This window comes from Hemicordylus capensis, chromosome 4 (genome assembly GCF_027244095.1).
Source record: "Hemicordylus capensis ecotype Gifberg chromosome 4, rHemCap1.1.pri, whole genome shotgun sequence".
In the NCBI taxonomy this organism is placed as follows: Eukaryota; Metazoa; Chordata; class Lepidosauria; order Squamata; family Cordylidae; genus Hemicordylus; species Hemicordylus capensis.
Window position 1 is genome coordinate 184,083,319 of NC_069660.1, and position 12,504 is coordinate 184,095,822.

Genomic DNA, 12,504 nt, shown 5'->3' on the forward strand with positions numbered 1-12,504 from the left:
GTACTCAAATACAGCTTCCTTTTTGTAACGTCTGAATTGGGCTATAGTTCTGCCTTCATTATGCTCAACATCACACTCCCTTTCTGTACCCTACATTTGAGGGGGCCTGTACCCAGGTTAACTTTTAAAATGAATGCACATACAGTAGCTCTATGCGGATGTTCTGGCGGGGGGGAGGAGAGCTGTACATGAACACAGCTGCCAAAACTGGGTGCAGGACCAACCCCCTCCCTGAACATCAATCATTTCCCCCTCCTTCCATGCTGCTCACAGTTACGGCAGTCATCTGAAGAGGTGACTGCAGTAACCATGTTGTCAGGAGCTTCTGTGATTAGCAGCCTGGTGTGCCCTAAGCTCACGATTACAGGAGCACCTGCTACCATGCTTTTGGTAGTCACCTCTTTAGATGACTGCCGTAACTGTGAGCAGCACCGGAGATGGAGTGACGAGGAGTGACTGATGTATGGGAGGGATGCCCTTCCACATACGCTTTTGATAGTTGTACTCCCATACAGCTTTCCCCCCAGAATGTCTATATAGGGCTAGTTATTCACACAAAAACATGTAAATGTGTACAGATGTGTGTATATGTATACACACGTAGAACATAATGTCTTAATAGTGCTTCTTCCACATTATTTCACATATTCAGGAGCTGCTACTCTACCGATGCCACCATTCAGTCTAGCAAGCCTCTTGTTTTGTAAACAGCTGTATGTCAGGGATAAATATTGAACAGGTTAGGTTTTCCCATCACTGAATTTCCATGAGAGCCAGCATGGTGTAGTGGTTAGAGTGCTGGACTAGGACCGGGGAGACCCAAGTTCAAATCCCCATTCAGCCATGATACTTGCTGGGTGACTCTGGGCCAGTCACTTCTCTCTGTCTAACCTACTTCACAGGGTTGTTGTGAGGAGAAACCTAAGTATGTAGTACAGCGCTCTGGGTTCCTTGGAGGAAAAGCAGGATATAAAATGTAAGAAATAAATAAATGATAGGAAAAGATTTACTGATCCAATATATGCCTGTCATGAAGTTTTGCATTATGCCAATTGTGCATGCACGCACACACACGCTTGCAGTCTGGGAAGCAAAGCAAGAATTTGCCCCACTGGGAGCTCTGCCAGAAAAAAGTGGCAACCTTACAAGGTTCTGACATTGAAAACAGGTTCCAGTACTCACTCAGACTTTAAATTATATTAAACCCCTGGTGCTCAGGATGAATGATATTGCATTTTAAAGTTGGTTATGAGTTTGTGTTGCTATGACCAGGAGCCAGAGGAGGATGTTAGGATGTGCTGACTTAGGAATCATTTATCTGAATCTTTTTTTAGGGGCACCTTTTCATGCTACAGATAGTACAAAGTTGAACAGCTTCCTCTTGGATATACTAAGAATAAAATTGCCCAGGGGGAAGAAGAAAAAAGGTGTGGTCTAATAACATTATTTTTTAACCTTGAAGAATAATCTGAGTCAAAATGTGTTTATTTATTTATTTATTTATTTATTTATTTATTTTTGCATTTTTATACCGCCTTTCATTAAAAAGATAACCCCAAGACGGTTTACAAAAGTTAAAAACATACAATAAAAACACAATAAAAACATCATGCTAAAAGTATAAAAACATATTAAAACAGGCATAAAACAAATTTCAGATTTCAGAGGAATAATCCCAGAAGGAACAGGTATGCAGTATGGGAGTGGTCCTGGATCAAAGTCTGTTTGGTATCTCAGCCTGTGGCTGTAGAGGAGTGCTTCTTATCAGCTTCACCTTATGGGACAGCTGCATCAGTTTCTTGAAGATAATTATCTTAAAACAGTGGTGCACTTGCTGGTCATCTCTAGGCTTGACTACTGCAATGTGCTTTATGTAGAGCTGCCTTTGTATGTTGTTCAGAACATTGGTGCCCTTTGGATCAAACTTCTGGTCCAAAGAACTCTGGTCACCCACAGGCCTGCGCCCCCAATGCTCAATTCGGCTGCCCGAGATTGCCTGCTGTGCCATACTGGGCGGCTGAGCATGCCTCGTGTGAGCGACGGCTAGGCAGGCAGTGAGGGCTGCCTGAGTGCTGCACTGCCTGCTGGCCTGCCTGCCTGACTGACTCAGCCAGGCTTGGTGCATGTGGAGACGCTGGGGCTAGGCCGGGTGAGAGGGCTGCCAAGCAAGCAGACAGCCGATCTGCTTCCTTGCATTATATCCATGCAAAATATGCTATGTGCAGGTCAGTGGGAAGTTTCTTATTCAAAATCCCATCTTTAAAATACAATATATATATACATATATAGATATATATGGAGAGGATGCTTATGTTGCCAAGGGGAGGGCCCATTAAATCCAGGGTCCAAAATTGCCTATCTTGTGGCAAGCCCCCCTCCACCAATTTTTTTTTTTTTTTAAATCTCTAGGTCCAAGCTCCAAAATTACATAGCTGCACCTCTGGTCCAGAAATTCCAAGTTCGACAGCCAGACTGGTCTCCAGGGCAACTCAGAGATACCGTATTACTACTGTTTTAAAAATTGATGCAATGGTTGCTAACATGTTTCCAGGCAAAATACAAAGTGCTGGTGGTGCTAACCTTTAAAGGCCTAAGCGACTTTAGACCGATCCACCGCTGGCTCATCTGGTGGTGGCTCAGGGTCGTCGGGCCTTCTTTGTACCTGCTCTTGAGCTCCGGAACACGCTTTCTGCAGAAATAGATCATCTAATATCACTGATAGCCCTAAAAACACATTAAAAAACAACAACAAAAAACCAGGCATTGGGTTTAACTGCTTTCCTTCACTACCCGTTTTTACCAGTTTTTAGTGGTAAGCTGCCTAGAGATATTTTTATTTGCCAGCATAAAAATGAAATCAAATCAAATCATCACGCGTGGTGATCTGAAATGCACTTCTGCTGCGGGTCATTTCCCAAGAGTTGCTACTAGATCGTATTAAGATATAGATATTTATGTGAGCAGCAGCAGTTAGCTGTCTTGTCAGGGAGACGCTGCTGCTGCCTGCCTCATTTGGGGCGGGCAGGCTGGGGGAGGCCCACTGCAATTTCGCCCGGCACGAGGAGGCGCTGGATCCGAGCCTGCCCATTTTTCGTACCGCCGGACTGGGAGGTTTCTCCGTCTTCCAGGCAGCCTCCCGCCGCGCGGTGCCTATCATCAGGTCGGTCTGCAAGACGATGCAGGGAGGGACCCGGCCTGAGGGGGCGCCCTCGCAAGGCGGGTGGCGTGAGCCAGCGAGGGGCGGGCAGAGGCTGGCGCTTGCGCGTCTCGGCGGCGGGGTAAGCACAAGCAGCTCTTTAGAGCTGCTGCTTCGCGGAAGGGCGGGAGCCTGCTGGGTTCAGGCGGCTGCCGCCGGGCTGTTTGCCCGCTTGCTCGGGCGCGGGGTATGGCGGAGGCGGCGCTGCCGAGCTCAGGTAGGCACCCTTGGGGCATGAGAGCGGGGAGGGGGGGAGCTGCTGTCGCGCTGGCCAGTGGCGAGGGGAAGCCGAGCCTGCGCTTGGTAGACTGGACAGGACTCGGCGGGGAGGTGGAGGAGGCCGCCCGACGGAAAGTGCGGTCTCGCCCGCTCTCAGCCCCCTAAGGGAGCCGCGGGATCCCCAGCCTTCTTCCCCGGCGTCCCTCCCTTCCCCTCGAACTCTTCTGGCCACAGCTGGTGCTGTCCGAGGCCTTGAGGAAGGGGGACGGACTGGAAGTGGCAGCCAGGCTTCCGGGCGAATTCTTGCCTGGCTTCCCGGACTGCAACCGCGGAGGTGCACGGTCGGCACAATGCAAAGGAGCAGCATTCACTTAAAAAACAAAACACAAAAAACCAGCCCCATATTATAACCTAGTATTTATATATCGTCTTTAAAAAAAAAAAAAAAGTCCCAGTGTCGGTTTAAAGTCACCTAATTCCAGGTGAGAGACACTAGGAATCTGCCTCGGAAAATATCTTTTTTTCGCGGGGCGGGGGGAATCTTCATTCCACAGCATACTCTTCTGCTGCTGCAGTGCATCTTGCATCAACAGATGTGACGCTCATGCAAAAGGGGAAAGGTGCATACTGAACACCCAGCGCAAGCTGCTGCTTTCGCCTCGATGCAAACGTGGCAGAAAACATCAATACGGGGAAAAAATTCACAGCTAAATAAAATGTCAGGTCATTCTGGAGTATCTTGAGCTAATTAGCTAATCGCTGGATCCATCATTGTTGCAATGCAGCACTAAGACATGCTTTATCTTGTCTATTTGCACCGGAGATTGCAGTTTGGATAGTGGTGGTTATAGATCTGGTTCAGTGTATTTGTTTTGTACAAGGGCTGGTCTTAAAACCTAATTTCTCTACCTTTTTTCCTATAATGAAGCACTCTTGTGAGATTACTTGAAAAAGATATTAAAAACCAGTATTTGTTCTTAAATTTTGTATAAGTAAAGCTGCATGAAAGATGTTTGTTTTTAACCCTCTTTTGAAGCATGTGTGTGTGTAGGCACTTGAAGTGTCCCACTCTGTTCAGTGGTGCTTACTCCCAGTAAAATGCATTGTAGCCCTAGAATGCATCTCCTGAAGTGTAATTTGCTAAGTAGGTTTAAATACAAACATCTTTCTTGCAGTTTTACTTATATAAATAGATTAATTGTTTTTAGTAGATTAGAGGTAGGGCCTCCTGAATGTGACTGTTGCTAAAAAATAATTCCTATCTAAAATAGCAGCAGGATTGGCCTTTGACACTGGACTGTCTTGTCACCCAATAAGCAAATTAAACATACACTCAGTGGGTAGCATCTAGAGTGGTGCTGTGCAAGACATTTTCCCCACCATCTTTTTGCTAGTGAGGTTCTCTGAGTTCTTTAAAAAGCCATTACTGAAGGTTGGAGGATCTTTGGCACTGGCATAAGTTACGGTATGGGGTTGCAGGGTGAGGGGAGAATGCCTGTGAGGGTAGCTACTGGCAAAGGCATGAACTGCACGCAACCTTGTAGGGCCTCAAAAATAATCTAGTGACCGAGCCCCCCCCCTATAAATTTTTCCTTCCTTAATTTATTTATTCACACTAATTTAATTCAGAAATATAAGAGAACATTTTCTTCACCATGAACCTCACCGCTTGTTAAGATCATCTGGAGAGGTTCGTCTGTGGTTGCCGCCAACTCATTTGGCGACTACTCGGGGAAGGGCCTTCTCCGTTGCTGCCCCTGGACTTTGGAGTGCACTCCCTATTGAAATAAGAGCCTCCCCATCTCTGGCAACTTTTAAAAAGGCACTGAACACACATTTATTCACCCTATTAGATTTATGGTTTTAATTTTTAATGTTGGTTTTAAATGATTTTAATTTTAATGATTTTACTGTTTAAATAATTGTAATTATTTAATTGTAAACTGCCCAGAGACGCAAGTTTGGGGCAGTTTAAAAATATATTAAATACATAAGTATAATAATAAATTGAACAATGTGGATCCACAGTCTGTAGCTTAACTGTACTGACAATAAATGTGATCATGAAAATAACCCAAATAAAAACTATGTAAATCCAATAGAACATGTAGTCATACAAATAACCCAAACTGTACATATATAAAGAATCAACAGAGTATGTTCTTTAGGGTGAAAATAAAAGTCATTGCAAATACTGTATATTTGAGAAAACCTTGTATTATAAAATCTTAAAAGTCCTAAAAAGGATGTTCCATTAGGAGTCTTGGTCTCCAAGGGAATTAGTAAACTTCTATATCCAATGTGTTCAATAAACTGTTTCTCATGAAGCTTGTACTTCCATTATGTGGCGGAAGGATTTGTGTCTATGATCATCCTGTCTTTATGGTGGTCGCCACCAGTGAGATAGGGTGTTGATAGACACAAATCTGTCTTATTTATTTATTTATTTATTTGAAGAAAACTAAATGTTGCATTTTAAAATAATTATATTTATTTTTTGATTTGATTTGATTTGATTTGTATACCACCCTTCCAAAATGGCTCAGGGCAGTTTACAATTAAAACAATTATATAGGACTACAAGGAGTTTGATTCATTACAAAAAATGTCACTGATGAAGACTTTGTGTTAGTCGAAATGTGTTTGGCTTATGATACAAGGTTATTAAGAACTGCCTTGTGCCACATCACGGAAGTACAAGCTTCATGAGAACAGAATTCCCTCATTTTGAAAATGATTTTTGAGCTTTTTATATTTTATAATACAAGGTTTTTCTGTATAAATTTGTGATGGCTTTTAACTTTTACCCTGGAAAATATACACTGTTGATTATATATGTTCTATGGGTTATTTGTGTGACTACATGTTATATAGCATTTACATAATTTTTATTTGGATTATTTTCATGATCATATGTTGTTTGTTGTCTGTACAGTGAAGGTACAGACTGTGGGTCCACATTGTTCAATATATTATTACACATATTTCTGATTAAAAACAGTGTGAATAGATAAAGGCATGGCTCTGTTTGTGGTTTCCAGAGAGTCCCCCCTCCCCCTTCAGTTTCCTGCACTGCATCCCATGACATTTAAAAGATCACTGACTTTCAGCAGTGGCTTTTGGGCAGACTGAGGAAATTTCATTATGTTGAAGAGAGTAGGGAAGATGCCTTCTGTTGTATCTATGGTAGTCTAGATGTTACCCAGTAAAGGTTGTTTGTTTATAGATTGTGACTAATAAATATGTGAAATATATACTTTGCTAGCATACTATACTTTATGTCAAAAGTGGTCCCCTCTACTTGTGATTCCTGGGTATAATGCTGCTTCTTGCTATATCTGTTGATTGTGATAATGCTAGTATTATGGTTTTAATCTTTTTGTCAACATGTGTTTTTTTGGACCAGAAATCATACCAGCATGATATTCTACATGATCTTTCAACAACCTTCCCCCACAAACTCTGGAATTGTAACCAGAAGAGCCTGTTCTGTTTAGACATCATTGCCTCATTTTGTCCATTCTTGGTTTTGCTGAGTAGTAAATTGTTTTGGTGTATACATTTTCCTTTCTTCTAGGTACATTAAATCCAGATGCAACTGACTTCATTCCAAGGGAAAGGCAAACATGCAGTCTAAATTGGAGCAATCAGTCCAGATTTGAAATGGATCGGGATTCGAGCAGAAACATTGTACCACCTCCTGTTCAACCTAGACACAGTAAATATGAAGGCTGTTCTGCAGATCAGCGTAATTTTTATAGTCCAGAGAACCAACGTAGATTTCAGCCAGATTCTTCACTGTTCAGCAGTATGGGTAAAACTAAAGGCCGCAACTTTCATGGTCAGCGATTTCAAAGATCAAGGAATGATAGAGGACATGGCAAAAATCAGATAAAGCAAACACCTGCTGAGAGTTCAGAAGACCCTGAATGTTTAGATACTAGCCTGGCTCCAGGAAGGAGGATGAATCCTAGGAACTATCATGACTTTTCTTCAGATAGTGAAAAGGAGGTTGCTACTGTAGAGAACAGAGGAGCAAAGCCAAAGAAGACATATTTGATGCATTCACGTGGAAGAGGATTGAAAGAAAAAGAAAAACATCCTCCTGAACGGGATAAAAGAATAGCTTCTAAATGGAAAGATGAAGCCTTTGACTACATACCAGTGGTAGATCTGACTCAGTCGGACTCTTCTGAAGCATCTCTTGGAAAAGCAGTTTCTGATGGCTTTTCTGACAATAGCATTGCAAGGAGAAGATATCCTTTTGCAAACAAACATTTTAGAGAGCCTATGCGGAATAAAGAGACTGGCAAAAGGCAAGAGATGCCCCGGAGCAAAAATGTGAAACATGTTAAGAATGCATCCCTTCCACATCCTCCCAAAGAGCGCACCAATGAGAAGAGGAAAGAATCTGTGCTGCATGAAAGAGGTCCAAACTTTGTGAGTTTGACACAGACAAAGCCAACAATTGACGCAACTGCACATGGTGGAAGAAAACCTCTCCTTCAAGAAGGATATAAAAGCAGGCGCTGGAAAAAGCAAAATGATGCACCAAAGAACAAAGAAACTCATACAGGTGAATTTGCCAGTCCTTGATCCAGTGGTTTTGAAAGTCCAGTTAATACGCTCTGCAGTTGCTTTTGTGCTTCTTCCCAGTACTTTGTTTTACAGTATAAAAGCATCCAAAGCCAGTTGTACTGATAAGTAACTTTGAAGGGATGGCTGTTTAGAAGAGGTACGATTAAGCAGAAAGAGTTTATTATGGCTTGTGACTTGTATTAATTGTAATGTTAGAATAAGCATTTGTGGATGAACTCACAAAAAAACCTAAACATTGCAGCATATCCCTGGTGTACTGATGTAACTTGAGCCTGTGTCTGAGCATGGTGAAGAAACAAAAGTTAGCAAAAAAGGAGTCCCTACTCCCAGTGGGTCTTACTTAATATGCAAATTTTATCTTGCCTGCTTTTTTAGAATTTGTGGTGGGTGGCCTCACTGGTGTGCCATCCAATCTCATTTTTGTCCAGCTCTAAAGCTTCAAGAGTTAAACAACCAAGCTCTTCATTTTTGTGTAACTGGTACAGAGTGCATTAAGGCACATTTCTTCTGTTAAGTTTATTGTTCCCATAAAGATAGGGAGTTGTGAGAACATTCCATCAGTGCTTGCCCACCAGCGCTTGGGAGGGCAATACTTCCTAATACCAAGAGCTTAACTGTGTCAAACTCCTTCCCCCTTCAGAAGCAGAACAGAGTTATCTGAGTGGTGAGGCAGCCACAGAGTTTCAGCATTTTCTTCTGTGGAACCTACTGTATTAGACAGTTTACCCTCTCAGAAGCAGAAGAGGTTGTTCAAGCTGAGAAATGTCCCACTCTTCTTGCTGAAGCTGTCCTCCCCATCACTTGCTCCCCTGAGTTCCACTAGCTCTTCCCAGCTGTTTATCTTAACTGTTTGAGCTCACAAATATTCTCATTCTGCTCCCTTCCCACGGACTAACATGGGAGCAGTTTGAGGGGTCCCCCCTTTGTTTCCCCTTCTTCCTTCAGATTTTTGTGAAACTGCTGAATCTGCAAGTATTCCCAAGTCCCACTCTTTTGGAAAACAGTATGTAGGTGCTCTTCATTACCTTGTTTTGGAAGGATATTATAGATTAATAGCAGATCTGATTGTATTCTGAGTACTATACCAATGGTTTTCAAAGTGTGATTTGGGACATTCTAGGATGTACTTCGAATTCATCTGTGGCAGTGGCGAGGTCTGACAGGCCTGAGCTGTGCCATGGGAGTGCTGGAACATGCATCAAATACTCTGCAGTGCCCAAGGGTTCTATGGCAAATATGCAATAGTTTATTGGCAGGTGAGCCAGTGTCCAGTGATTCCTGCAAGGTAGAATGTTTTAGAACCACTGTAGCATGTGAATGAGACAATGGTTGATCAGTAATAAATAACTTTCTGAAAGGCAATGCCATGTTGCTTCAGAAGGTGCCATAGTAACATTGTATGTCAGCTGCAGCACTGCTGTGTGAGCTCTTTCGTCATTGTAGTACTGCTGAGTAGATTGGTGTTTTGCCACTCTCTGCTGTTTTATGTCAATTACAGTCACACTGTATACCTGAAATGGTAATTTGAGAAAACTAGGATGCCTACTGCAGTGATAAAAAAGTGAGGATATGTGGGTAAAAAGATGCTTTTATATCCAGTGCATGAAAAATCCTTGCTTGTGAGTAGGATTATATATTTTTTACTTTCAGCAATGTAACCTGATGTCTGGGTTTGATGAGAAACATCTGGAGAACTTGGGCTATATCTACACCACATCTACTATCTGAGCCAGTACCTAGCTACCACTATTCACTGTGCTGCTAATTCTCTGCTGTATGGTGAATGAATTCCCTGGCCAGCAACTAGATTTGCTGGCTTTGGCAGGGATGGAGGATGACTAGACTTTGACAGGGATAGGGGGTTGGGAGAAAGCCCATCCTGTGTCAGTGGCCTGTTGCCAAGTCCCATTATCATCCATTCATTCATCCATTCTGGAGTTGAGTGATTGTGTGGGAGAGCAGATGGCTTCGAGAGTTCATATCTGGTCCAGGGACTGCCAGTTGTCCCCCCCCCCCAGATTTCAGTGATGTACGGTTGTGTGAATAAATTCACCTGAGAGGGTCAGGATGTTCTGAATATTGAAGAGGTTTATTCACTTTAGTGAAGCATAGTGAATTGGTACCTCTGAGATTTAAATAGCATGCTGCCATTTCTTTGCACCTCCATCTGAGTTAATTTACCCAAAGTGGCAGAAATAGCATACTGTCTGAAAAACTGCAGCAGGAGAGAGTTTGCTTTTCTTTATTCCCCTCTCTAACAATTGGGAATATAGGCCCCTTGCAAGAGGGAAAGGGGACTATATCTCTGTTTATATCCTTGATTACTTGGAGTTTGTCGGTGCGCAGGGCCATAAATCTGTTCTTAGTGGAAATCTTACTCATGGTTCCTTTAAGCCCTGTTGGTGGGGTGAACGAAACAAGCTTCATCTGTTTTTGTTTCCCCACTCTGCCAGACTATTGCTGGGCACTGCCTTTGTTATCAGGGTTTTCCCTGCTGTCCCTGCTTCCTTTTTCCCCTTTCAGTGGCATGATGGATTAGGGGAAAAGGTGCTGTGTCCGGTAGATGAGCAGAGCTTTAGATTGGTCCTGCCAGCTGGTTGCCATCTTGGCTCCGCCCCATCAAATGAAATTTGATTTATTACTTGGAGTTAAAAGGTGGGATTTTACTCATTCATCTTGGTGATCACTAAGGAAACGATGATGAAGGGGAGCTACTCGGTAACCTTTAAGATAATCTTTTCTAAGACTGAAACTGATGTGACACCGGCCTTGCGTACAGAACCTATCTGTGTAAGACTTCCCCCATGCTCCCCCATCCCATTTAAATGTACTTATTATTTGTCTTGGCCTGTTTACATGTGGCATTGGCATGCCAGTAGCATACTTGCCTAGGCTTCTGATTGGTGTGCTACACAAGCAGATAAGCCCAATACAAGTAAAAGTGCATTTAAACATGGTGGGGCATTTGTGGAATGCTTACAGGGTAAGTGCTTTACCCATGGTCCATATTATATCCATTTCAGCCTTAAACATGTAAGCACTCTGAAGTATTTGCCTAGAATTCCTCCTTTTAAAAACCAAAAATAACTCTACTGAGGTTTTATTGGGGCGTGATGTGGGGTGGAAAGCTTTGTGACTTGATTAGAGTATAAGCAGTACTGCCATAGTAATAAGTACGGTAACAGCCCAGTTTTGTGCAGAATTGTGCACACTTAAATTGGTTGATTAGTGAACTTAGGACATGGCTGTTATCTGTGGTCCCTGCACCTGAGGCTTCGCGTATCCATGGTTGGGCAATGTAGACTTGACCTTGTTATATGCAGTTTAAAAAATAGCAAAAATTTGCCCATCCTGGGTGACTGGAAATGACCCCCAAGGTCATTTCCGGCCACCATTTTGCTGAATGGGGCCATTTTGTGGCACTCCCCCCAACCCCCCCAACCCCGTGATGGAGGGCATTGCTGGACATTTGGAGACCTGGAAGGTACAGCATTTTATTTCTCTTATTTCTGCCTTTAAAAGTCCATTTTTCACCTTCAGGAACCTACACCCCCATTCCCATTGCCTCAGGGTCTTGTTATCTGCGGTTTGATTATCCGCAGTTGTAGCCAAGAACAGAAACACCGTGGATAACGAGAGTTACCTGTATATAAATGGAAGTGAGGGGGATGACTGTGCAAGGTGAAATGAAAAGATAGAGGTGAAATGAAAAGATAGAGGAACATACGAGAAATGAATTGGTAACTGAAGTCAAGAATTGTTATAACATATTACATTTGTTTAATATGCCACAGGACTTAAATTTGTTAAATGCGCCACAAAGCTAATGAAGCTAATCTTCTGACTACTTATGTGCATGTACTGAAATATATATTTCTTTCTTTTTAGGGTCCCTGATAGAGCAGCTTACCTCAGAGATGTATGAATGTATGGTATGTTGTGAGGTGATCCGTATGGTAGCCCCAGTGTGGAGCTGTCAGAATTGTTATCATGTATTCCACTTAAGCTGCATTAAGAAGTGGGCAAGATCGCCAGCGGCACAGACTGAAGGTTGGTATTTTCTCCTAGTTGCTAAATGTGAAGATGAGATAGGTATTACACTCTTGAAAACAATTTCTAAGTTGTCTTGTGTGAATGCAAACAGAGTAGTTTTATGCATAGCTAATCTGTTGGAGTGGTATGTGAGTTTTTTCTCAAAGCTTTGACTTGAATAGCAAGCCAGAAATTGCCAGTTCAAATCCCCACTGGTATGTTTCCCAGACTATGGGAAACACCTATATCGGGCAGCAGTGATATAGGAAGATGCTGAAAGGCATCATCTCAGACTCTGCGGGAGATAGCAATGGTAAGCCCTTCCTGTATTCTACCAAAGACAACCACAGGACTCTGTGGTTGCCAGGAGTTGACGGCACACTTTACCTTTATAGTGTTGGTAGTATTGTAGGACTTGGTGATCAAATATATCCTGAAATTAGTTTTTTCATTCTTAG

The 12,504-nt window shown here is 42.7% G+C and overlaps 1 protein-coding gene and 1 long non-coding RNA gene across 5 annotated transcripts in view; one reads left to right on the top strand and one right to left on the bottom strand.

The window, feature by feature from the left end:
• Nucleotides 1-1,479: 1,479 nt before the first annotated feature.
• LOC128322819 (uncharacterized) lies at nt 1,480-3,332 on the bottom strand. The gene is made up of 2 exons (XR_008306018.1): nt 3,098-3,332; nt 1,480-2,689 (listed from the first exon to the last, which is right to left on the bottom strand). It is a non-coding gene; the product is annotated as an uncharacterized LOC128322819 (long non-coding RNA).
• NFX1 (nuclear transcription factor, X-box binding 1) overlaps nt 3,195-12,504 on the top strand; it is a 61,212-nt gene continuing 51,902 nt past the window's right edge. For 3 of the 4 annotated variants that reach the window (XR_008306017.1, XM_053244832.1, XM_053244833.1), the window contains exons 1-3: nt 3,283-3,413; nt 6,993-7,991; nt 11,903-12,064. Coding sequence is in view for 3 of the 4 variants with exons in the window: in XM_053244832.1 (XP_053100807.1) it covers nt 3,386-3,413; nt 6,993-7,991; nt 11,903-12,064 (1,189 nt within the window). In the remaining variant the exon portion in view is untranslated. The other variant, XM_053244834.1, reaches the window with a different exon arrangement.